General features: G+C 31.9%; 3 protein-coding genes and 1 long non-coding RNA gene across 8 annotated transcripts; 2 read left to right on the plus strand and 2 right to left on the minus strand.

Annotated features, from left to right (window-relative positions):
- The first annotated feature begins 4,929 nt into the window (after positions 1–4,929).
- On the plus strand, positions 4,930–8,325 carry LOC110626122 (protein NRT1/ PTR FAMILY 1.1). The gene is made up of 4 exons (XM_021771874.2): positions 4,930–5,163; positions 5,415–5,632; positions 6,449–7,002; positions 7,083–8,325. The coding sequence occupies exons 1-4, from the start codon at positions 5,052–5,054 to the stop codon at positions 8,035–8,037; spliced, it is 1,839 nt and encodes a 612-aa protein (XP_021627566.1). The 5' UTR covers positions 4,930–5,051; the 3' UTR covers positions 8,038–8,325.
- Positions 8,326–11,193: 2,868 nt separating this feature from the next.
- On the plus strand, positions 11,194–12,185 carry LOC110627089. 2 transcript variants are annotated; one of them, XR_006352645.1, is made up of 2 exons: positions 11,194–11,460; positions 11,604–12,185. It is a non-coding gene; the product is annotated as an uncharacterized LOC110627089 (long non-coding RNA). The 2 variants fall into 2 exon arrangements; XR_002489831.2 differs by having other exon boundaries at positions 11,194–11,446.
- Positions 12,186–12,489: 304 nt separating this feature from the next.
- LOC110627088 lies at positions 12,490–13,290 on the minus strand. Its single transcript, XM_021773321.2, has 3 exons — positions 13,093–13,290; positions 12,858–12,998; positions 12,490–12,719 (listed from the first exon to the last, which is right to left on the minus strand). Exons 1-3 carry the CDS (start codon positions 13,252–13,254, stop codon positions 12,513–12,515), a joined length of 510 nt encoding a protein of 169 aa, XP_021629013.1. The 5' UTR covers positions 13,255–13,290; the 3' UTR covers positions 12,490–12,512.
- A 2,469-nt stretch (positions 13,291–15,759) lies between these two features.
- LOC110627022 (probable CoA ligase CCL8) lies at positions 15,760–22,782 on the minus strand. 4 transcript variants are annotated; one of them, XR_006352636.1, is made up of 17 exons: positions 22,441–22,782; positions 21,949–22,118; positions 21,545–21,718; positions 21,117–21,279; positions 20,942–21,030; positions 20,360–20,429; positions 20,157–20,209; positions 19,942–20,049; positions 19,381–19,479; positions 19,040–19,132; positions 18,878–18,955; positions 18,692–18,793; positions 17,736–17,863; positions 16,848–16,921; positions 16,571–16,750; positions 16,413–16,466; positions 15,760–16,323 (listed from the first exon to the last, which is right to left on the minus strand). XR_006352636.1 is itself a non-coding variant. In XM_021773238.2 (17 exons), exons 1-17 carry the CDS (start codon positions 22,640–22,642, stop codon positions 16,258–16,260), a joined length of 1,866 nt encoding a protein of 621 aa, XP_021628930.1. In that variant the 5' UTR covers positions 22,643–22,781; the 3' UTR covers positions 15,760–16,257. The 4 variants fall into 4 exon arrangements, 3 of the variants coding, with proteins under 3 accessions (XP_021628930.1, XP_043818053.1, XP_043818052.1); XM_021773238.2 differs by having other exon boundaries at positions 17,773–17,863; positions 22,441–22,781; XM_043962118.1 differs by having other exon boundaries at positions 17,773–17,863; positions 21,949–22,126; positions 22,441–22,583.
- Between the last annotated feature and the right edge of the window lie 220 nt (positions 22,783–23,002).

Raw genomic sequence — 23,002 nt, forward strand, 5'->3', positions numbered from 1 at the left:
TAAGTAGGCATATTTAAATTTATATACTACTTGGCACACTTAATATATTTTATTTTTATTTTTAAATTATATTTTTATATTTCATATTTTTATTTTTATTATTTTTATTTACTAATTATATTTTTATTATTTATTATTATAATTTATATATAACTTTTAAATTTTCTTTTATTATTGTTACTATGGGATTTTTTAATTTCTTACCACTTTTTAATATAAAACAATTTTAAAATTAAAAATTAAGTATATCTTTAAAATAATTAATAAAAAATTAATATGTATCTATTTTTTTAACTATAAAATATAAAACATGTGAAATGATATATTTGAATTTGTAATATTTTTTTAATTATATTTTTATTATTAATATATATATATATATATATTATTGTATTTTAAAATAGATTGATGGAAGGTTAACAAGTAATATAATTAATTCTAAATATTTATGATGTGTGACGTAAATATATTTATAATTTTTTATATATTTATAATTTTATTTTTGTATAAAATAATAATTAATATATATAATAAATATAATTTATTATTTTTTAATCATTATTAATATATAACTTTTTAATTTTTTATTATTTTAATATAATAAATATAATTTTTATTATACTTATTATAATAAATACAATTTATTATTTTTTAATCATTATTAATATATAACTTTTTAATTTTTATTATTTTTTAATATAATAAATATAATTTTTATTATATTTATTATCACGATTTTTATTATCCTACTAATATATTATTATTAATATTGCAACAAAAATTTTATTGTATTTTTATTATTAAAAATTTTTATTATATTTTTTATTTTAATAATAAATAAAATGTTAAAAATATAATTATAAAAAATTAAATAAATTGCATATAAAAAGATGTTTGGACAATTAAAAAGCAGCACTTTTACTATATAATAATAATTCTATAACATAAGACCATATAAAATTTTTTTATTATTTAATAATATTATTATTTATTTATTTGATAATTTTATAAAATCATAATTAATATAATTTAATTATAAATACTTAAATAATTACATAAAATAAATATATATAATTAATTAAAATTATTATAAAAAATATTAATTGTGATAAAAATATAAAATAATTAAAAAATAATAGAATTAATTGTACTAAAATTTTATTAATTCAAATAGCTATAAAAAATTAATAAATATAAATAATTAAAATAATAAAAAGTAAAATTATGATTTTAATATTCTAAATTAATTGTTTTATAATAATAAACAATTAAATTATTAAAATTGAATTATTACGATTTATTATATTAATAATTATAATAATTTTAGTCTTTTTCACTGATATGTAATTTTTATTATCCTTTCATATAAAATTCATTAACACAATCTCTATTTCTTGTATTTCTTAACACATATCTCTCCTCCATCTTCAAATATATCATGTTGTAAAATTTTTATTTTTTATTATTTTTTTAATATTTAGCATGAGATATATGATTACATTACTCTCAATTCTCTTGACTATATTTAAGTTGGACAATGAATCATACCATGATTATTATGAAGTTATTTTTTTTTATTATTTTTTTTTAATCAAGAAAAACTTTATTTATCTTGTAAAATAATAATCCAAGAGACAATCAGGAATGTCAATCCAAATCTTAAATCTACCATGATGAATAGACTCTCTAACTAATAAATGGGCGGCTCTATTTTCTGAACGCCGTACCCAACGAACATGAATGTTACCATGAGACCGCATAGCATCCTTGCAATCAGAAACAACTAATTCAAACTCCGAAAAGTCATCCAGAGGAGACCGAATAACCAAGGCTAAGGATTGGTTATCCGTAAAAATACAACCAGCCTGAAGAAAACAATCTCTAGCATAAGATAAATATTGACGCATGGCCAAAGTTTTAGGAATAACAGATATTATTCTTATAGAGTGGTGTTCGTTAACATAATTGATATATTAAATTTTATTATTCAATAAATTGATATACTTAAAAGATATTATGATAAAATAAATGGTTCTCATTCTCCATCGTTACTACTATTACTATTACCGTTCTTGAAGTTTAAAAATTTTATTTTTTTAAGAATATAATTTCTTGAATAAAATTTATTATTATATATTAATAACATATAATAATAAGTAATAAAATCTTTAATTTTTTTATTGCAATTAAGTTTGATGGTCCAGATTTGTACTAAATAACTGTTTTGACTTTAAAATTTTAGAGGAAATGTTTAATTTTTTAATAAACGAAATAAATTTATAAAAAAAATATGATTTTATAAAATAATATAATACAATAATAATATAAAAAATTTTAATATTCACAAAGGGCGGACAAGCTACTAGTTATGCCATATTTTTGTGATGATTTTCACTTGGATCCCTCTCCTTAGAGATCCTTTAACCTTCCATGGGTGGCCTATTGATGATTTTTGAATGGTTGCTTCAACTGTTATAGAGATGGTCACTAGAAGCAATACCCCCTGAAGCTTTTTTCTTTGTAATATGCAAGAGAAGGAGATCTTTTCAGCTCTACTTTTCAGTGTTCTTCCCCCAAAAATCATATGTTAAAGTTAGATGGGCATTAGAAATTGGAGACAGAAATCATACATAAGATTGAAAAAGGAGTGAGTTTCATTGTCTCACTCTAGTAAATAAGAGTACAGATTTGGGGTTAGTCGAAACAGTGAGAGGTCACGAGCCACAACTGCATTCAATTAATAAACCCTACAACCCCTTTCCTCTTGTCATCAACTACTTGTTTGAATAAAAACTTTCAAGTCCTTTCTCTATTTTTGCAAAAATTTTCACCATTCCATGAGACTTCAAGTTCCTAGGAATGTTACAATACATTGATTGATTGCTCCACTCCAAGTGGATCAGATCAGACGGTCTTCAAATTACTGATTATACATGATGGTGATGGTACTTTTATATTTATATTTATATGATAATCCACGTGCATACCCCATTTTTTCATTAATTCTTCTGAGACTACAGAACTCATAATTGGAATTTCCCTTTTGGCATTCTCACTCTCTCTGCCTGCACAAATTGACTTGAGATGAGAGGCCTTCCTTTCCTTCTTCACAAGTAAAAGCAACACCCTATGTGGACCATACCCTATAATATTGCTGTGGAGCCTACCACATCTTATCCCCCCAAAAAGAGAATTGTCAGTGTACTTTTTCATTAATTTATATATAAATTTTTATTTTCAAATAAAATATAATAAAGTGAAAAAAAGAGGATGTATGTAACCGGCAACAAAAAGGTTGCTGTTTGCTAGGATCATGGTGTGTTTCCACTTCAATAATTTATCTGCATATGGGTGCATATGTAATTCTTATTTTTTTAAAAAAAAATTAGAAAAAAAGTATATAGTCTTTTATATTTAAATAATCTTATTATATTTTTATTAATTACTCATATATTTCATAATTTTTTTCACTTTATTTTTTAATATATATTAAAAAAATATTTTTTATTAACTTTTAAATTATACTCATTCTAAAAATATTAAATGATAAAAGATATTTTAAGAGATTTATTGAGAATAAGATAAAATTAAATAGGATTATAATAATCTATTTATATGTTATTATAGTGAAAAAATAAAATAATAAAAAAATAGATAAAAATTATAAATAGGTGGAAATATATAGGAGGGCAATTTAAAGTCTTGTTTAGTTTGAGTAAATCAATTAAAAACTTTGAAGTAGTACAATCAAAACAGGTTTGAATCCACGGATGGTGCTGGAAACTCCAAGAACACATCTTGAACTATAAGTTGTTTATAGAGCTTTAAACTTTTTTGGACATCCTAATGTGTAAAGTTTTTTTCACCACTCTCACAGGACTGGTTAGGATGTGGTTCAATAGCATGAAGTAAAGGGCATTAAAAGTTTTGCGGATTTAGCCAGTCGATTCATTGCAGGGGGTTCCGACTGAGAAAAAATAAATTTTGAGAGAGTACGTAACTCGTTTCAACTCGGAAGCCCTGCAAACTTTCTAACTGGATGAGGCAAGAGCGGTAAAAACTATGTAGAAGGAGACTACATTTTTGGAGTTTTTTAGATCGCTGTGCAGCAAGTCACCAAACACTCTGATAGAGCTGATGAAAAGAGTAGAAAAATATATAAAATAAAATGACGCCTTAACTACAGATTGGTTAGGGAGATCGAAAATAGGAAAAAAGCCTAACGGAGAGAAGTTTAGAAATAGTTAATATTTTATTTAGATTTAAAAAAAAAATATAGACTTATTTATTATAATCTCTTCTCTTTTCAATCCATGGTTGTTAGTTTAATATATATTTTAATTAATAGTATATTTTTTAAAAAATATTTAAAGAAAAAAAAACGAGTTGTCCATGCTCATTTGCAGGTCCACTACAAATTGGATCCAGTCTAAACATTAAAAGTCTAAATTTTAACTATACTTTTTAGCTCAATTATTTTAAAATCGAATCCATACATTTTAACAGTATTATTTTAAAAATTTTAAAAAATATAAAAATTATATCTGTTTAATTAATATTTTTTTAATACTTTTAAAATCTAAAAATCTTTCCTTTCATTAATCAAGATAATAACTTATTTTTCCTGATATAGTTAACCCACTTTGTGAAAAGACTGATCCATTTCAATAAAATAAGGTCCAAGTATTTTTAGACTAGCTTGACTTGCACACTATTTAACTTACTCAAGTTTGAATTTTTTACTGCTTGATCTATTAAAAAACATTAATTAAATATTTTTTTATAGTTCAAAGCGCACATTCATATGCGAGATTTAAAAAAATTGTAATACAAATAATTTGATAAAATTTTATTTTATTTTTATTTTATCAGCTGTCACTGCTGGCAGTACACAAAGATCTTTCTTTCTTTGTCTAATAAATCGCAGAAACTAAGCAACCACTGGGACAAAAGATTTCGCAAGTTTTCCCTCTCTTTCTCTCTCTTTCTCTCTCTCTTTCTTTCTTTCCTTCTTACTCTCTGGTCTTCCTCAAGGAAGCTAGGGTGCAGCAATGGAGAAGATGGAAGAGCTTGCAGCTTCAGAACAAGGAGAACTCATGACTACCCATCAACACACTCCTAAAAGAAGAAAAGGTGGCCTCATTACCATGCCATTCATCATAGGTATGTATAAAGGAAATTGCAGTCTCCTTCTTTCTTCCTTTTATTTTTTTAAAAATATTATCAAGTTTGTCTACATTTGGATTGAAACTAGAGAAGAAGAGCCTTTGGGATGAGAAGATTGCACGTAAAAGCATTTTTTTTTTTATGTTGAGTTTTTGGGTTTTTTTTTTTTTTTTTTTGAATCTCAATTCTCATGGCTATTCTGTGTTAGAAGTTTTCTGGATCTTGATTTTAGATGTCATTGTAAACAGCAAATGAGGCTTTTGAGAAGGTGGCAAGCTATGGACTTGTACCAAACATGGTATTTTACTTGATTAAAGATTATCACATGGGTGTAGCCCAGGCTACAACCACTATCTTTCTCTGGAATGCTGCTACGAATTTCATGCCCCTTTTGGGTGCTTTCATCTCTGATTCATACTTGGGTCGCTTCCTCACCATTGGCCTTGGTTCCATCTCTAGTCTCTTGGTACTTTCTCCTCTATAATTTCTCATTTTACTTTCAGTTTTGGCCTCCTTTTCTTGCTTTCAGTTTCTTTATTCCTAGTATAATCTTTTATGAGCTGAATTCTTGAGTTTATTTTCATAATCTTTGTTTTTAAGTAAGTTGATTAACTTAAACATATTTGAATAAATAAATAACTAGCGTGAGTAGAGAATTAAATTAAGTGGTGTCTGTTGTGTACTGTGGCTAGTCTTTATTGCTAGATGACAGTCATTCCTTGAAGTCCTTGAGCACTGGAAGGGACTGACTCAACATGTGAAAAGAGGACCATATGTTATCAAGGTGTTTGTTGAAATGGTTCACTCCCATTATTTTATCATTTTTTCTTTTGATCCTTCTAACTGTGTTAACTGTCATGTTTCAACAATAATAAAGTATAAGAACAGAAAATAAAAATGTCAAGTTTTGCTATTATCTATCTGGTTTTAGTTTTAACCACAGATGGTGGGACTACTGCAAGTGGGTGAGAATCATTTTTTAAGAATAACAGACCGAGTTAAAGCTTAGCAAATTTTTAGAGAGAGATTCACTTTTTAAAAGAAATAATATTGGGAGATTTTTTCATCTCTCTCTAAACAACGCATGTTCAGATAGAAATGTTCTAGGACTCTGGCATAAGACCCTATTTAAATTGTGAAGTTTCGGTAAATTGCCTTGGAAATTCATCAATTTTCAACTGTTTTGCAGATTTGGACTGAAAATTCAAAAGAGATATCTGATGTGCAATAGAGAAATGAGTTGTTTTGCAGACCTAATTAATCATGTTAAATTTTGATATAGGGGATGATCCTCATGTGGTTAACAGCCATGATTCCAAAATTAAGGCCTTCCCCTTGCAACCAAATGACTCAAACAAGCTGTACAACCCCAACAGCAGGCCAAATGTCTATGATCATATCTTCCATGGGCTTAATTTCCACAGGAGCTGGTGGCATTAGGCCATGTTCTTTAGCATTTGGGGCTGATCAATTGGACAACAGAGCTGACCCTAAAAATGAGAGGGTCTTGGAGAGCTACTTTGGCTGGTACTATGCGTCCACTGCAATTGCTGTTTTGATTGCTCTGACAGCAATTGTTTACATTCAAGACCATCACGGTTGGAGGGTGGGGTTTGGAGTTCCTGCAATTCTTATGTTCCTCTCAGCATTCTTGTTCTTCATTGCTTCTCCACTTTACCTCAAGCAGAAAGCAAGTACGAGTCTTTTCACTGGATTTGCACAAGTTCTAGTGGCTGCATACAAGAATAGAAAAATTCCATTCCCTCCCAGAGATTCAGATAGCAAGTATCATCACAAGAAGAATTCAGAATCCATTGCACCAACTGATAATCTAAGGTATGATTATATCATCATTATATTCATTACTATATAAGCTAAAGCATTAGCAGTAATAAAAATAAAATTATTGCTATTAGGTTCTTGAACAAGGCTTGCATCATTAGAAATCCAGAGCAAGATTTAGCTTTGGATGGATCAGCATCAAACCCATGGAGTCTTTGCACAGTAGAGCGAGTAGAGGAGCTTAAAGCGATTATCAGGGTTATCCCTATATGGTCTACAGGGATTATGATGTCCATAAATGTTAGCCAAGGTACATTTCAATTGCTCCAAGCTAGTTCAATGGACAGACACCTAACCTCCAATTTCCAGATCCCAGCAGGCTCTTTTCCAACCTTTGTAGTCATCTCTCTAGCAGCATGGGTTGTTCTCTATGATAGAGCCATCCTTCCCTTGGCATCAAAAATCAAGGGTAAGCCAGTAAGGCTTGGTGTTAAACTAAGGATGGGAATTGGCCTATTCCTTTCCTGTATAGCTATGGTGGTTGCAGGAATTGTTGAAAATATTCGAAGGAGAAGAGCAATCCGAGATGGGTATCTAAACAATCCTCAAGCAGTGTTGGGCATGTCAGCACTATGGCTTGTACCACAGTTTTGCTTAAATGGCTTAGCAGAGGCATTTAACGGAATAGGCCAAACAGAGTTTTATTACTCAGAGTTCCCCAAGAGCTTGTCAAGCATTGCTGGTGCTCTATTTGGGCTAGGAATGGCTGTGGCAAACTTGTTGGCATCTGTTATTCTGAGTGCTGTTGATCACCTTACTTCAAAAGGAGGCAAAGATGGTTGGGTTCCAAATAATATTAACAAGGGTCATTATGACAACTATTACTGGCTTCTTGCAATTATGAGTGCTGTTAATCTGCTATACTTTCTCTTCTGTAGCTGGGCTTATGGACCTTGCAAGGAACAAGTGATAAAGGTTAGTGATGAAGGGAATGGGTTTGACAAGGAGGAAGAAGAGATGTCTATTCTAGGGACTATGATTAAAGAAGAAGGCAAAGTTGTTGAAGGAGAAGAGTTGTCAAGACTTTGATAAGAGGATTTCTTGGCTTGATTCGAGTGTAGTCATTGTGTGATAATTTGTGTGATAGTAAGAATTAATTAAGCAATTATCATTTTTGTAATTATTTCAAACATCTCCCTTGAAACCCATTTGCATATGGCAATGTCATGGGTGCTATTTTCTCTATTGAGTCCTATATCTATGTGTTACATTAATTATATATGTTTTCAATACCATACTTCAACATACACATTTGTAACATATATATATATATATATATATTTTCTTTCTTCAATGAAATTCAGTGTCTTGACTTGAGATTTTGTGGTTGATTTTTGTTCATCTATCTATATTGCTTTTCATCTGCACATCCTAAATTTGTAAAAATGTGAACTTTGCATAAACTTACAAAACTCATTATTAGTGGATTTGGTATTAGTCAATTCAATTTCTGTGTTTTTCACTGTTTAAAGTGTCTGATTCTCTGTACTGTGATATAGATATTTGAAAAATTCTTACCTATCTCATTGTATGTAAATTAACTGATAAACCCATCCAACTGAAATTCATAATCTCTTCCTACCCAATTAATAGACTAACACAAAATTTTTGGTATATTAATTAGTTTGAAATATCAGAATCATAACAAACCAGGGAAGATTAAAAGGGAGAGAGAGAGAGAGAGAGAGAGAGAGAGAGAGAGTCCATCATAGATGTTGAGTTATTATCATCAGGTCCCTGCTTTTGTCATAGTCTTCAACACAGTCATTATCACCATTATTATTTTGATGTTTTATGGAGAATATTGTGAAATTTGTCTATGATAATGTTTGGATTTCAAGGATTTTTTTTAATTTTTAGTGAGAGGTTTCACAAATTCTGTGAATTTCATTGAAATTCATCATGTGGCTGATAAAAAGTGATGGACAAGTTTGTGAATTATTGAGAATTCGCCAACCGTCATAATCCATCGTTTTAATAGACGTGATTTTATAAAATCTTGCAATTCAATAATTAAGAAATTCTTTAAATAATTATTTTATTACAAAAATATCCCTCAAATTTATAGATATACACTAACTTTCTGGCATTAAAATGTATGTAATAATTTTCAAATATTCTTTTATTATATTAAGTTTCTGAAATTTTTCTTAAAATAATATGTTTACCTTAAAAAATTAAATAATAAGTTACACAAGACTGGATCTATTTAATTCACACTGGATCTATTTAATTCGCACTTGATGACTGCGCAGCCAAACCACATAGGAAAATCATGTTGTAACCTATCAAATTTCAATAAACAAACCTGTCCTTTAACATGTAGATCAAATTTCGATAAGCAAACCTGTCCTTTAACATGTAGTCCAGACCATGCTCGAAAAGGCATAGCAGAATAGGGTTCGAATTCAAAATCTAACTCAATTGACTTGAGGGGTCAGTGGAGTATAGACCACTCACATCTAGGACTATGATAGCACGAGCGCTAGAGAGAATTAAATAACCATTTGACGATGACGATGGAGAAAAGGGCAGCATGTTCATACATACAATTTTGCATAATAGCGACTGATGGTATTATAGTAGAATAACGATTACATGTCACTAAAAGATAAAAAAAAAAAACAGACGTGAACCATTGAGACGAAGATTATATATATACCCTAACCCTAACCTTCTCCTCTTTTGAATTTCAAATTATCAGCAATACATAGTAAATTACATAAAAAGAATTCAGGGGTCTATAATATAGACCTCCAATCATTGAATTGTGTACACTGTACAGGTTGGGAACAATTGAAAATCATAAATTACATTAGAGGATGTTGGCCTGATTGAAAAGGGAATTATTGGAGACAATCCTCTGCAATTTGCATCCATCCCACATTATAGTACAATTTCACTTGAAAATGTTGATCTTTTGGACATATATAATTAATGCAGCTTCAATATTCCATTGATATGTTACATTCTTTGGACAGGAAAAATAAATTAAATCTTAAATTAAGGGAAAATATTTGATTCGCTTTACCAAATTAATTAATTAAAATAAAATTTTAAATGTTCATAAAAAATCAAGTTTCAGTCTACTTAAGATAGATAAATGCATGCAAAAGATGTTAATTAATTAATTTTCTTTGCTAGGTTTTATATAATCATTTGATAATGACAGTAAAGTTTATGCACTCTTTACTTTTAAGATTTCTACTCAACAGTAATGCTTCCATAATTTACTGTCACTTAGAAGTTTGGGACCAGCCATGCAATATTGCTCCACTATAGATAGAAATTTTTCTTTTTTTTAAAAAATTTATCATAATTCAATAAGTTATATATCTATTTCCTAAATGGGCTGGATTGATCAATGAATGTAGAGGTCAATTTCAAAGATTTCTATCCAATAATTGTTGGGTGCATATCTTTTGATGATTAGAAAGGTAAGCAGAAGAAAGAAAAGAAAAGAAAAGAAAAGAAAAGAAAAATAGCCAATACAACTCTTCCATGAAACTTTGGCAGGGTGATCCACACCACCTTTTGATCATGCCCCTCCTCTCATAAAAATATACTTAAGTTTTTCATCTGTTTTAAATTATTCACGTTTTTCTTTTGTATAAGCTTTTTAATATATATATATATTCTGTACTTTTTAATTTAATAATAAGTGCATTTGAATAAATATGAAAGATTTTAAATTATATTTTTAAATTTTCGATTAAAATATATATATATATATATATATATATATATATATATATATATATATTTATATTAAAAAAATTAAAAAATTTAATGAGTTTTGGGAGAGAGTAATAATAAGGAAGAGAAAGAGAGCAGAGATGGGGAATCTGTCCCCGTATAAAGAAAAGATGTAGGGCCTTTATACAATGATGTGGTTTTAGGTATGATTGAATTGTAATACAAAAATTTTCCAACTTTGCCCTTATCATGTTTTTAGATCCAAAATGTTAACAAAAAAAAGAGTATAAATTAAGAAAAAAAAAAAGAGAACGAATATTCATATTCAAATTCAATTCAATTTCTATTTCTATTTCTGCATTGCTTTCGTCCAACTGCATATGTTAAATGTCAAAATTATTTTATTTTATTTTATTTAAGACAGTGGTGGTGGTGGCCCCTTCCTTTTGCTTCAAAAGTTAGCCCCTTTTTTCAGTGGACGAGGTTCTATGTGTCCCACACCAACTCACCTTACAGCTTTTTATTACCCTAAATTTGTGTGCTATGTTTCAGCTTTTCCAATCGTGTTCATTTAGGATTTATGAAATATTAAATTTTTTAGGGTTTGTCATTCTTTATAATACCATCTTCAAAAATGAAATTACTTGTCAGTTGAATTGGGGGTTAAAGTTGAAGTTGAAGGGTGTGCCAACAGCAACTGGCAGGATTAATTGAGCAGCAGAAAGTCAAAAGTTGTTTATAGGTAAGATTTTGCTGGTAAGTCTCAATATGTCATTTTCAAAATCTAAAAAACCTTTTATTTACTCCAAGTCTCTCTACTTTAACATCTTATCCAATCATGTTCTTCTGTCTCATTTCAATTCACAGTAGTTTCAATTTCTTTCTGAATCCTCTGACAGATGGTGGATTATCTCATGATGAAGCCTGCAATTAGTCATCAGGTGGACACACTTCATTCCCTCTAGTGATTCAATCCCTTTAGTGCTAACTCTTTTATGCATAACTATCACATATTGTCGGTATTCTTTCCGGTTAATGTTGTCGGTAAATATGGAAGCCTTGAGTCTGCATGGGGAAGCTTCAGGTCTGTGTAGAGAGATGGGTCTATCTGAGATGCTATTGGATATGCAGTGTCGGATTTGATTGCTGATTGAAGGTTTTTTCACCGGTTGTTTTGCCCCGCGTTTGCTTCGCCTATTCTCTTTTTCGATTGCTGCATGTTGGATTTGAATGGTTTTAAATTTGTGCGGTCGGTCACTGTACTCTTCGAAATCTTCTTCAAGTATGAGTAATGGGCATCTTCAGCATTGTCAGCCCATCTGAACATAGGCCCATTTTGTTTTAGCATTAGCACCAGCAAGCAAAGAAGATCCACTTGCTTATAGTCATGGCCTATTCATGATTACCCTTGGCCCAAAGCTAAGGCTCCTTTTATTGTTTTCTCATCCGTTAATATTAAATGATGTGGGCAACTTCATCAATCAATCATCATACATCTTCAACAGAGAACCCGTCCAATCATAAGCTCAAATCATCGTTGACTATAAAAGTCAACATGATTCACGGCAGATTTTATGTTATATTTTATATCACACGTGTCCCAATCAATCCTATCATTAGTCAACGCACTGCAACTCTAAATTTAACAATACGAGAGGAGACGAGACGTGCATCAATGAGCATAACAATTTTCAACATGATGTTGATACTCTTAATATTAATATCAAAATGCTTTTAGTTAACATTGAAAATATTTATTCTTTTATTAAAATCACTTTTTTTTTTTTTATTGTAGTGAGGTTGCTGGATCAAAGCTTGCTTCTTGCTGAGCTAGCATTATGGTTGCCATTTAAAGCCGTCCACAGTTCACTTCCTCTGCCTGCATAATTGTTCGAAGCCGTCCATTGCTTCCCTAAACCAATTACTTCTCCATTTTCCTTCTTCCTGATTTCTATCAACACAGATGTTAGCTTTGCCTTCTCTCCGACCACCTTTGCCTCTATCTCTACTTCTTCCTGTCACAAATAAATACGTGCATGCATGCATGATTCATCATATATATATATATATACTTAATGATAATTAAGGGATGTAATAATTTCTGGGCATCAATGATTAAAGATTCTAAATAAGCTTTAAGAGAAGGAAATAACTTGAACTTTTGGAGATGAATAATATGACATGCTGAAATCGAGAGTTGGTCTAATTTGGCCAGCAAATGAGTGCACCGTAGCTCCTGCAATATTGTCTATTAGCGTAGCCATGGCTCCAACATGCCAGTTTCCATTACCATCCTGATTATACAAACATGTAACGAAATCATCAAGTACAGAAGAAGAATTAAACAAGAAAACAAAGTAAAGCTCAAAGGTGGATAAAAAAAGTAACCGTTAGTCTTTCTGAGACGACGAAACAGCACCGCATAATACCCTTTTGTGCATGAATAACTTGTAAGCTCTGTGAAGTGGAGACATCCACAGGGCTACCTACACCCCTTGATAGTTGTTGAAGCCATTTCTTGGAAATCCTTACTTTGTCGTCTTCCTCCATCTCTCCGTCAATTGTTTTATTTTTGGCAGCCTGGATCGATCTCCTTATATATAATCATATTCCTAGTTCCTTGCTATAATGGTTAAGCTAGTTTCACATACATACAAATATATATGTGGGTATTAGAGATATGAATTTATTTGTATATATACATTACGTGGAGAAGTGGCTAATTGATTCTAGCTGAGGGAATTGATGTCAAAGTTTGGACGCTGTTGGCTATTGCTTAGAGAATTTTGATGTGCCAATTTCCTTTTCATACTGTATAAATATATAGTTGAATTTTATTTTTTCAACTACAGAGATGTAATGTGTATATATAAACACTATATATCCTTTTCTCATATATGCCGGTGATGTGATGTTATGACAAAATTTGATTGCATTACCATATTAGAAAGAATATTGCAGTTAACGTGCAATTTTTTAAAATAGAAACCATTGAAAGGGTGGAGAGGTATTCAAGGAATACAATGATGGGTTGTACATATCGTTTCGTGAAAACTGCATATGGATAGGAGATGAGTTGAAATCCAGCATTTCTTGTTTATATTTATATATATTGCGTATGTTGAATTTCAAATATTAAATATGCATTTAAGTGATTAGGAAAACCACACATGGATGCAAAAATCTAGAATTTAATTTTATGAAGTAGCTTATGAAGAATGAAAATCACTAAATTTAATTGGACATTATTTTACACACATTAGATCACATCATTACACTTAATAAATAAATTCTGCAAATGAAAAATTACTGGAATATTTTGCTTTGTTATATTGGAAGATGTTTGTCATTATAAATTTAATTAATTGTTTTATGATAAGTCCATTATAAAAATTTTATTTAGATGAATGATCCGTAATTTCATTTGAGAATAAACAACTCTTTTGATTTAAATTAATACTTAGTCCTATTTTTTAGACCATTGCTTCTGATGAATAGGAACATAATTCTTAAAACAAAATAACAAGAGTCAATAAAGTAACAAATTAAGAAAGATATTTTTCTAAACTTTGGCAAGTTACAACTCATATTACCCTGCATTCCATAACCTACATCCATAATTCACCGTCCATGTCACCATCATTATCTACCAACAACCCATTTCCGACGTTGTATGCCTTGATCCTATACTTTTTCTTTCCTAACTCCAGTCCATATATCGTGGGTTCCTTTGGGAAACACGTTGAAACTTTCTTGATTTATCATTTTCCACCTTTGAAACTATGACCTTGTCCTCAAGGTCACTATTTACAAATCTGGATGGGATGTTATCTGTATCTTCCCAGTAGACGTCTTCAACTAGTTATTTTCATTTAACCAAACATTGCTCGACAAATTTAGATCCCTTTTAACCAATGCGTGTCGAGGGATTGTTCTGGCTCAGCAACTATATCACCATCATCCATTAATGGTGGTCAAGTGGTAATAGGCATAACTGTATCACCTATTTTTTTCTTTTAAGAGCAAGACATGAAAAATTGAGTAGACTCGTACTTCCGATGGTAACTAAATACGATAGATGATTGGTCCAATTTGTTCCGTAATTTAAAAGGAACCGTAGAACTTGCTTGCTAATTTGTGACAAGCTCTTTTAAAGATAAAATATTACTTATATGGATGCTAATAAAGTCGGTGTTTGCAGTGCCTTTCTTTATCGTTGTAATTGATCATCTTTCATTTGGGTCAAGTTGATGGCCTTCTTCATAGTTTTAATTTGAACACGTGAATCTCTTATGTTATCTCTGATTTCAGGCCTCCTACAAATATCCCTACCAGTGCCTTTTGTATTCAACCATGGATTCTATTGCCAATCTTTTCAAATTCATACTGATAGTCCAGAAGTGAGTTTACCTAGCAAATTTTGGAGAGAACTTCTATTGTCAAACCTCTCAACCTTCCTCCCTGTAGGCACAACGCATTCAATACTACCATTGTTTAGTCTCACCCGTTAGGTGAAAAGATGCCATACCAGAGGTACTTTTTGTGAATCCAACGTACATTGGTATTCAAAGAACTCGATCTTCCTCCCTGCATGCACAACACATCCACTACCACCCTCACACCCGTTAGGTGAAAAAATACTAGAGATACTTTTTATGGATCTATCATTCATTGGTATTCAAAGAACTGTTCGACTTTATAAACCACTGTGGGATCATCTCCAGAGAATTTTGGAAAATTCAATTTAGCCGATTTAAAAGTGAATAATTGCCTGCCTCCATTAAAACTTTGATTTGAAGGATGGTGGAACTAACAGAAGGTTCATTTGGGTTATTTGAAGATTGATTTTAAATTGAGATGAGTAACTAAGAGATTTCGTCGAGAGCATTTTTTAGTTGGAGCAATTTTTCATTCGGCTAACTCTAATTTGTAATCCATCGAAGCCGGCTTTCAAATTTCCTATTCGTTCAAAATTTCCTATTCGTTCATGATTGATGACCATAACTCTGATACTAATGATATGTCCTGATTAAAATTATAAGATATTCTACCTTAAGCGAAAACAATCATAATTTCACTAAAAAATAAACTACTATTTCATTCTATTAGTAAAAGTTTAAATAGAATAAGAAAATAACATCTGATCCTAATTTTTAGCCCATGACTTCTAAAAAATAGAAACATGACTCTTAAAACAAAATAACAATAGACCCAACAAAATAACAAATTAAGAAAAATATTTTTCTAAACTTTGGCAAGCTACGGCTCATGTTCCCATGGACTCCATAACCCACGTCCATAGGTCACCGCGTATGTATATTTTCCAACAATAGACTCAACAAAATAACAAATTAAGATTTCTAAACTTTGGCAAGCTACAATACATATTCCCATGGGCTCCATAACCCACGTCCATAGGTCACCGCCCATGTCACCACCATCTTCTGCTAACAACCCATTTCCCACATTGCATGTCTCAGTCACATGCTTTCTATCTTCTAGCTTCAGTCTATGTATAATGGTAAACGTCGAGACTTCCTTGGTGTATCAGTTTTACTGCCCAAACTCCAAATTTTGTTGTTCAGCTGCGAGCACTGTTTTCAGTGCTTTCTTGTTCACCTGAAATTGGCATAAAAGAGAAGGCTGTTAAATGATTTACTGGTAGGTAAGTGCAAACAGGAGTAATATCTCTTAAGCAAATTACACACCTTTCCCATAGCATTACGAGGTAATGAATCCCACAAGAACAATCGAGTAGGCAGCTGGGATCAAGAAGACATGTAGTGAATACTCAAATACAGTTCTATCATGTGATGCTTAACAAACTTGAAAATAGAAAAAGACAAAGCTGGCCATGCTGCAATACCTTGTATGGTGCAAGTTTGCCTTTAGCCCACTCACGGAGTTCTTCCAAGCTTAGAGCAGGCTTTAGCTGTTCCTCTATTTTTCTTTTTTCTGCTTCATCTTGAACAATAATTGCGCACACAGCATCTCCATAATCTTTGTCCGGCAAGCCCAAAACACAGCACTCAGCAATACCTGGATACTGTAAAACAGGGGAAATGTGTTATTTTTTCTCGGAACACATAACAAACTATTCCACCCATATTTCACAACCAACAAGATAAAAGCTCTGAGAATACCTCTAAGAGGGCTGATTCAATTTCTAATGCAGATAATTTGTATCCCCCAACTTTCATAATATCAGCACTTGTACCTGAAATGCAGTATCAAAGTGTTATTCAACAGGAAGGACTGGCAAAACAGAAATTTGACCAAATGTATTTCCAGCCATAGCACTTGCATACTGGTGCAACTTTATTGTTCTGTGCTTATCAACAAAATCAGAAGAAGGCAATATACAAAGTGATATAAATGGTTAATCACATCAGAAAGAGGAGAAACAGAGAATAGGGGGTGTGGAGGGTGAAGACATAGGGATGTGAGTGGTTTAATCCATAAAGTCTTCAGGTGACGCTAAATCATTACTCCTCCGTCTCATAATTATTGTCCATCTTTCCTTTTCTTGTTATCCCAAATTATTGTCCACTTTTTTTTTTTTATACTATGGTTAACATATAAATTGACTATTATAACCTATTTAATTTTATCTTACTTCCAATACAACCTCTCAAACATCTCTTAGTATTTCTTGAAATTTAATGTATTTAAGATGGGTATAATGGGAAAGTTAATAAAAAAATTGTATTTCTCAATATATGTGAAAAACTTAAAGTGGATAAAAGTTATGGGACAAAGGAAGTATTTTATTTTTAAATGATAAACACTTTATCTGAACAGAAGGAAATTGCATCGTCCATTATGAATCAGATGGAATGAGCACTGAATTTAACAATGTTTAAAGTTATAACAATATTCAGGACAAAATTATCATCCTACTAGATATTGTAGGTTGAAAGCCAATAAAAATTCCTGCCAGAATATAAAAGTCATCCATAGAAAAATGGGGGAAAGAGTTTTGTACTATGTAAAAGCCTAAAACTCATACTTGAAAGAAAAATATAACAGACCAATAAGAGCACAGCATATGATAGTAGATATGCTTACGTCCCAAAATGACGTAGTAACCATCTTCATCTATTTTACCAGCATCACCTGTCTTGAAGAAGCCATCATCAGTAAATGATTCACTGGTTACCTGAAGTAATTAAAAGGTTAGTGATTTGGTCAGTTGGAATAAACCTTGAAGCTAAGGGGATTATCAATAGTTAATTAGAAGAATACATCTGTGAGTGGATGTAGCATAAAAAGTTAGTTAGAATCAACATCAAAATATCTATACCTTAAGAAAATGATTAGTAAATGGTAGGGAGACCATCACATGGTTTCTTTCAGTAGCCTTTTTTTAGCAATCAACTTAAGGTAGATGTGAGTCAACAATCCAAATAAGAATCAACAGAAGATTGGTGATACATGTTTTCCATCTATCAGACTAGTACCAACAGTACTACTACGTCTGTCATAACAGAATGGGGGAAATATTTCAGCACTCAAGTTGTACATGTTTTCAAGAAGTTTTGAACTGCTTTAACATAAAATCTGAAATGGGATTAAATGGCAAAATTACAAAATTAAGAAACAATGTGACTGTGAATACAATAATGTTTCCAAGAATACTGATGAAAGAAAATAGAATGATAAATGTCACAGAAGCTCTTAATTTTTCTGACGTGATATTCTTTCAGATAAGAATGCTGAAGTTCAAGAAATTCTACAAACTATAGGGTTCATGTGAAAGAAGAGTTGACAGCTTGGCAAAGTACATTGTGCTTGTCAGTCATACTTATGTGAAAAGTGAAATAATGTTGAGCACCAAACGTCACAGAAAAATCTCAAAATATAAAACCAGTCCAGCAATCAGATAATAGAATCCATCCTAAAATGGAACACATCACTAAAAAAACATTAAGAGGGAGAGAGAGAGAGAGAGAGGGAGAGAGGGAGACCAAATACTAGGCTTGAATACCTTAGGAAGCTTCCAATACTCCTTGAACAATGAAGGGCTTTTAACACAAAGCTCACCCACCCCTGTTGGGTCATTTTCAGTCTCATCTTCTACAATCTTGACCTAGAAAACATATAAATTTTAAAGAAAAAGGCAACACAGAAATAAAATGCAAAAATATTGAATAAGAAATGAAGATGCATAAACCTGCACTCCAGGAAATGGTTTGCCTACAGTTCCCGCTTTCCGCACACCTCTCAAGGGATTTGATATTGCCATGACAAACTACAGATCAAACCAAGACAATAAATAGAATATCTGAAAGAAAATTATAACACATCCTCCAATTTATAGATAAAAATTACTTACCTCAGTCATGCCATATCTTTCTAGAAGGCGATGCCCTGTGATGTTTTCCCATTGTTCCATGACAGGTAGAGGGAGTGCTGAGGAGCCACACATCTGGCAAAATACAATGAAAATTTTGGCTTATGATGAGCACAAAGCAGGCGAATTTGACAGGGAAAAGCAAAGAGATTATCAATGAAAATTTACTGATAAATATAGAATCCCCATGAACAGAGATTTTATTTGCAGAATAAAATTATCATGTATCTTGTCAAAATCAAACAACTAAACAGAACTCTGCCAATGCTGCCAGGTTTTTTGAATAAAAAACACTAATGAACAATATTTTTTATTCTACTTACCATTAGCCGCAACTGTCTTGCAGCAAAGGCAGAAGCTGCCTGAAGTTCTGAATCCATTGCTTCATAACCTTGTATCAATCGAGTGTACATGGTGGGAACCTGTACATCATAAAAGCATATGGTTTTATCCAACTTTACTAAGACAGTTTCACAATTACACCCTTAATATTCTTAAATTTATATGAACAGTTTCACCATCACATGCATAAAATTACATAATTTATTGCTCAAGTATTTCTTAATTTATAGCTTAAGTATGAACTCCACAAGAAGAAAGTAGGGTATGCAATAGATGATTGTGCTAAGGTCTTTCTTTACATACCTAATGCTAATATCATGTGACAAATAATGGATAGATACTGCACTTTGGTTTGATTCAATGCAGCATTTATTTAAAGTACAGCAAAATCCCATTAGCTGAAGTGCAATAGAGAAATTAAATTGCAAGCCCAGATATTTGCTCGATAAAATCATGCCAGACTAAATATATAATACAGGAATCATTCAGTCTGTAAAAATCCCCATCCGCATAAGGACGCCTAGGGTCAAGAATATACTTACTCCTGTAAACACTGTTATAGCATCATCAGCCTTTTTGCCATTTATTGGATATGATTCCCGCAATCTTTGCCAGATTCCTCTCACACTAAATTTTGGCATAAACTCAACCTTCAATAATTTAATAAGATGAATTAAAATGTTTCCAAAAAAAAAAAACTAAATTTGAGAATAGGCGTGCATGGGTCTATATTGAACTAACAAAAACACAAAATTACCATGGAACCTGCATAGATAGGGGCAAATAGAGCATTGAAAAGTCCATGAACGTGTACATTATAAGTTAAGGATAAATTTGACACAAAATCTTTTGCATAATGCACGAAAGAGAAATAGCATCATCAGTAGGAAGTACATTCAACCTATAATCACTTGCAAACAAAAAATTAGGGCATATAAGCGAGAATGACTTTAAGGATATGATGCAGTGGTAGACAATGGAGAAATTGATCAGCAGATGTATACTCCCAAGCTTCTGCCAAAATTTGAACCTGTAATTCAGACATATTTAGCAAAATTATTGCTAAAATCAAAATTAAGATGAAACCAAACTGAATAAGAAATTGTTATCTGTCTTGATTATGTGGCAATAGAATTCACACGCAGTATGCTGATACTATAATTGCATGTTGCTAAAGTAATTACTATAAATAGTGCTACATGCCCCGCTTTTTTATACTGACCTAATTATCCCACCTGAGATTGCATATTTCTATTGCTTTGTTAGCGCTGCATGCTAATTACTACCATCATTGACCCATGATAAAGTGCAATAATAAGGTGGTACTAATTTATTGAGCTACATAGCATTTTCCATTAGTGATAATAAATCAATATCTGGCAGTTATCCACCATAAGGTTTACTAATGATACTATACATTATTTTACTGTTGATTATTGCCCCAACTAACTCGCAAGGTGCACAGACAACCATCATCACAAGTGGTACTAAAACAGAAAGAGATTATCAAACTTAAGGAGTATGTAGTAATCAGACGGTTACCTGAGCAGTAATACTTTTGTGAGTATGGACAACGCCTTTAGGTTTGCCTGTCGTGCCACTTGTATAGACAATTAGTGCTGGATCTTCACCTGCATCATGAACATGACAATACACTATCATCTCAAAATGATAATACATCTATCTTGAATGAGTTCATAATATTCATCAAACAAACCTCTATGTGCTTCCATGGCTCCCATTTGTGAAGGATATTGTTCACTTCTCTGTGAAGAAATACTGGGAACAGAAGGAATGAGGGAAAATTTGGCAGCGCTTTTGGCAGCAATATTTTGCATCAACTCTTTATAATCTTCGGTGCTCAGTACCATAGATATGTCCTATCAATTAAACAAAAATTAGAGAATGGTTCACAGGAAAGGAAAATAACTTGATTAATATTTTGTGGGATGGCATGAAATAATATTGCTTTCAACACATAGAGGCCTTTTCTCCCAGCATACACATACATAATTAGCCTCAAAGGGGTTTTCCACCCAGCATACTGAAGTGGGTTCTTATACAATAACCTAAGGTAGTAATGCAGATGCAACAATTCACAATAAAAAGAGAGAAGGTTGGAACAGAAGGGTATTTCTGACGTACAGAATCATGCATCACATGCAAGAGTTCAGTTTCAGGATAGCTAAGTGCGAGAGGAACTGCAACACCTCCACTAAACCAAGTTGCGAGTACACCAGCAACAAATTCAGCTGAAGGTTTAGCCACGATTCCAATTCGAGCTCCACCAAGATGTCCATTTCCTCTAACATCATCAACCTAAAAGGAAGATTTTAGTGTTGGCCAGCTTCACAATCCAAATAGTTTTAGAGTCTCAACCAGATAAACCCATTTAAGAAGAACAGACTTGAATCATGAACAGGCATCAAAATCTTGTAAAACCCACTCTACAATGCTTCAAATTCAATTGTAAGGAGACGATGCTAATAAGACATCGACAATTTCCCACAAATTCACAAAAATAAATCAATGAGTTAATTTCAACTCACAGTCTTTAATCCAGCGTTACACAACAGATTAGAAATGTTCCAGGCTGATGAGATGAGTTGTACGTATGTGTAACTCATCTGGTCAGCCCGGATAGCAATGCTATTCGCAGCTGCATTCCCCTGTTTACCCACCGCTTTAACGACCTCCATAAATGTACCAGAATGAAGTGCTGCAAAACTAGAATAAAGTCAGTGGGAAATCAAACAACCATTACGATTAAATTTCCCACATAACTATTAAAATTCGCTTCCCCATTATGCACAAAAAAATTACACATGATTAGTTTCTAACTTTTTAAAAAAATGAAGAGAAGAAGACAGAATAGAATGACTGCATTGGTTCACGTTTGATAATCTACATATATGACAATACCGCAATCGTAAGCCAGTCATTTCTTCAAAATTCAAACAGAAAACCAACAAATACCCGAAACACAAGCAGAGAAATTCAAAATCAAAAGGAGAACAAGGGCCAGGAAGACACAGACTTACAAGAGTAAAAACGGTAAGTAGAGAAACGAGAGGCGAGAGCCGAAAGTGACGAAGAAGACAGGATCGACGGTGCTTTAAGGCGAACGAAGGACAGATAGGGATAGTGGTAGCAGCATGGTCGACAGGTAGAGGTGTAATAGTAATGGAGAGAGAGGTAGGTGCTCCTCAAGTGTTTGTTGAAAGCTTTAAATGAGGAGCACATTTAGGTGAGGAAAGAAAAAGGTGCAAAATGAGAGAAAATAACAGCTAAGGTAAATGGTTTCTGGCTCAATATGTGCGAGGGACAGGTGATTTGATCTTGCTTTGGTGTTATGAAGACGGCAAGTCAAATATTGGGGGTCAGAGGTTAAGGAGAAGATGCTTTTTGCTTTTGGGTGAGCAATAAACTGCAGATATCAACGTCCACAAACGACGGTGTTTTGGTCAACTGCAAGACTAATTTGTTGGTTCTTCACAGGTTATCCCATCCGGTTTATTTTAATTTTTGAAATAAATTTAGTTTAGATTAAATTTTCTGAATTATTTTTAAAGTAAAAAATAGATTAAATTGAATATCATAATA

The sequence above is a fragment of the Manihot esculenta genome, chromosome 11 (assembly GCF_001659605.2).
Source record: "Manihot esculenta cultivar AM560-2 chromosome 11, M.esculenta_v8, whole genome shotgun sequence".
In the NCBI taxonomy this organism is placed as follows: Eukaryota; Viridiplantae; Streptophyta; class Magnoliopsida; order Malpighiales; family Euphorbiaceae; genus Manihot; species Manihot esculenta.

What these genes read in the sequence shown, in the direction of transcription:
- LOC110626122 (XM_021771874.2), top strand. Translation starts at nt 5,052, where the DNA reads ATGGAGAAGATGGAAGAGCTTGCAGCTTCAGAACAAGGAGAACTCATG. An exon ending in GTTCCATCTCTAGTCTCTTG is followed by an intron (nt 5,633 to 6,448) that starts GTACTTTCTCCT and finishes ATTTTGATATAG; the next exon opens with GGGATGATCCTCATGTGGTT. An exon ending in GCACCAACTGATAATCTAAG is followed by an intron (nt 7,003 to 7,082) that starts GTATGATTATAT and finishes TATTGCTATTAG; the next exon opens with GTTCTTGAACAAGGCTTGCA.
- LOC110627022 (XM_021773238.2), bottom strand. Translation starts at nt 22,642, where the DNA reads ATGTGCTCCTCATTTAAAGCTTTCAACAAACACTTGAGGAGCACCTAC. An exon ending in ACAAAAGTATTACTGCTCAG is followed by an intron (nt 20,430 to 20,941) that starts GTAACCGTCTGA and finishes TCTGAATTACAG; the next exon opens with GTTCAAATTTTGGCAGAAGC. An exon ending in TTGAATCAGCCCTCTTAGAG is followed by an intron (nt 16,751 to 16,847) that starts GTATTCTCAGAG and finishes CCTGTTTTACAG; the next exon opens with TATCCAGGTATTGCTGAGTG.
- LOC110627088 (XM_021773321.2), bottom strand. Translation starts at nt 13,254, where the DNA reads ATGGAGGAAGACGACAAAGTAAGGATTTCCAAGAAATGGCTTCAACAA. An exon ending in TCGTCTCAGAAAGACTAACG is followed by an intron (nt 12,999 to 13,092) that starts GTTACTTTTTTT and finishes TTGTATAATCAG; the next exon opens with GATGGTAATGGAAACTGGCA. An exon ending in ATTCATCTCCAAAAGTTCAA is followed by an intron (nt 12,720 to 12,857) that starts GTTATTTCCTTC and finishes TATTTGTGACAG; the next exon opens with GAAGAAGTAGAGATAGAGGC.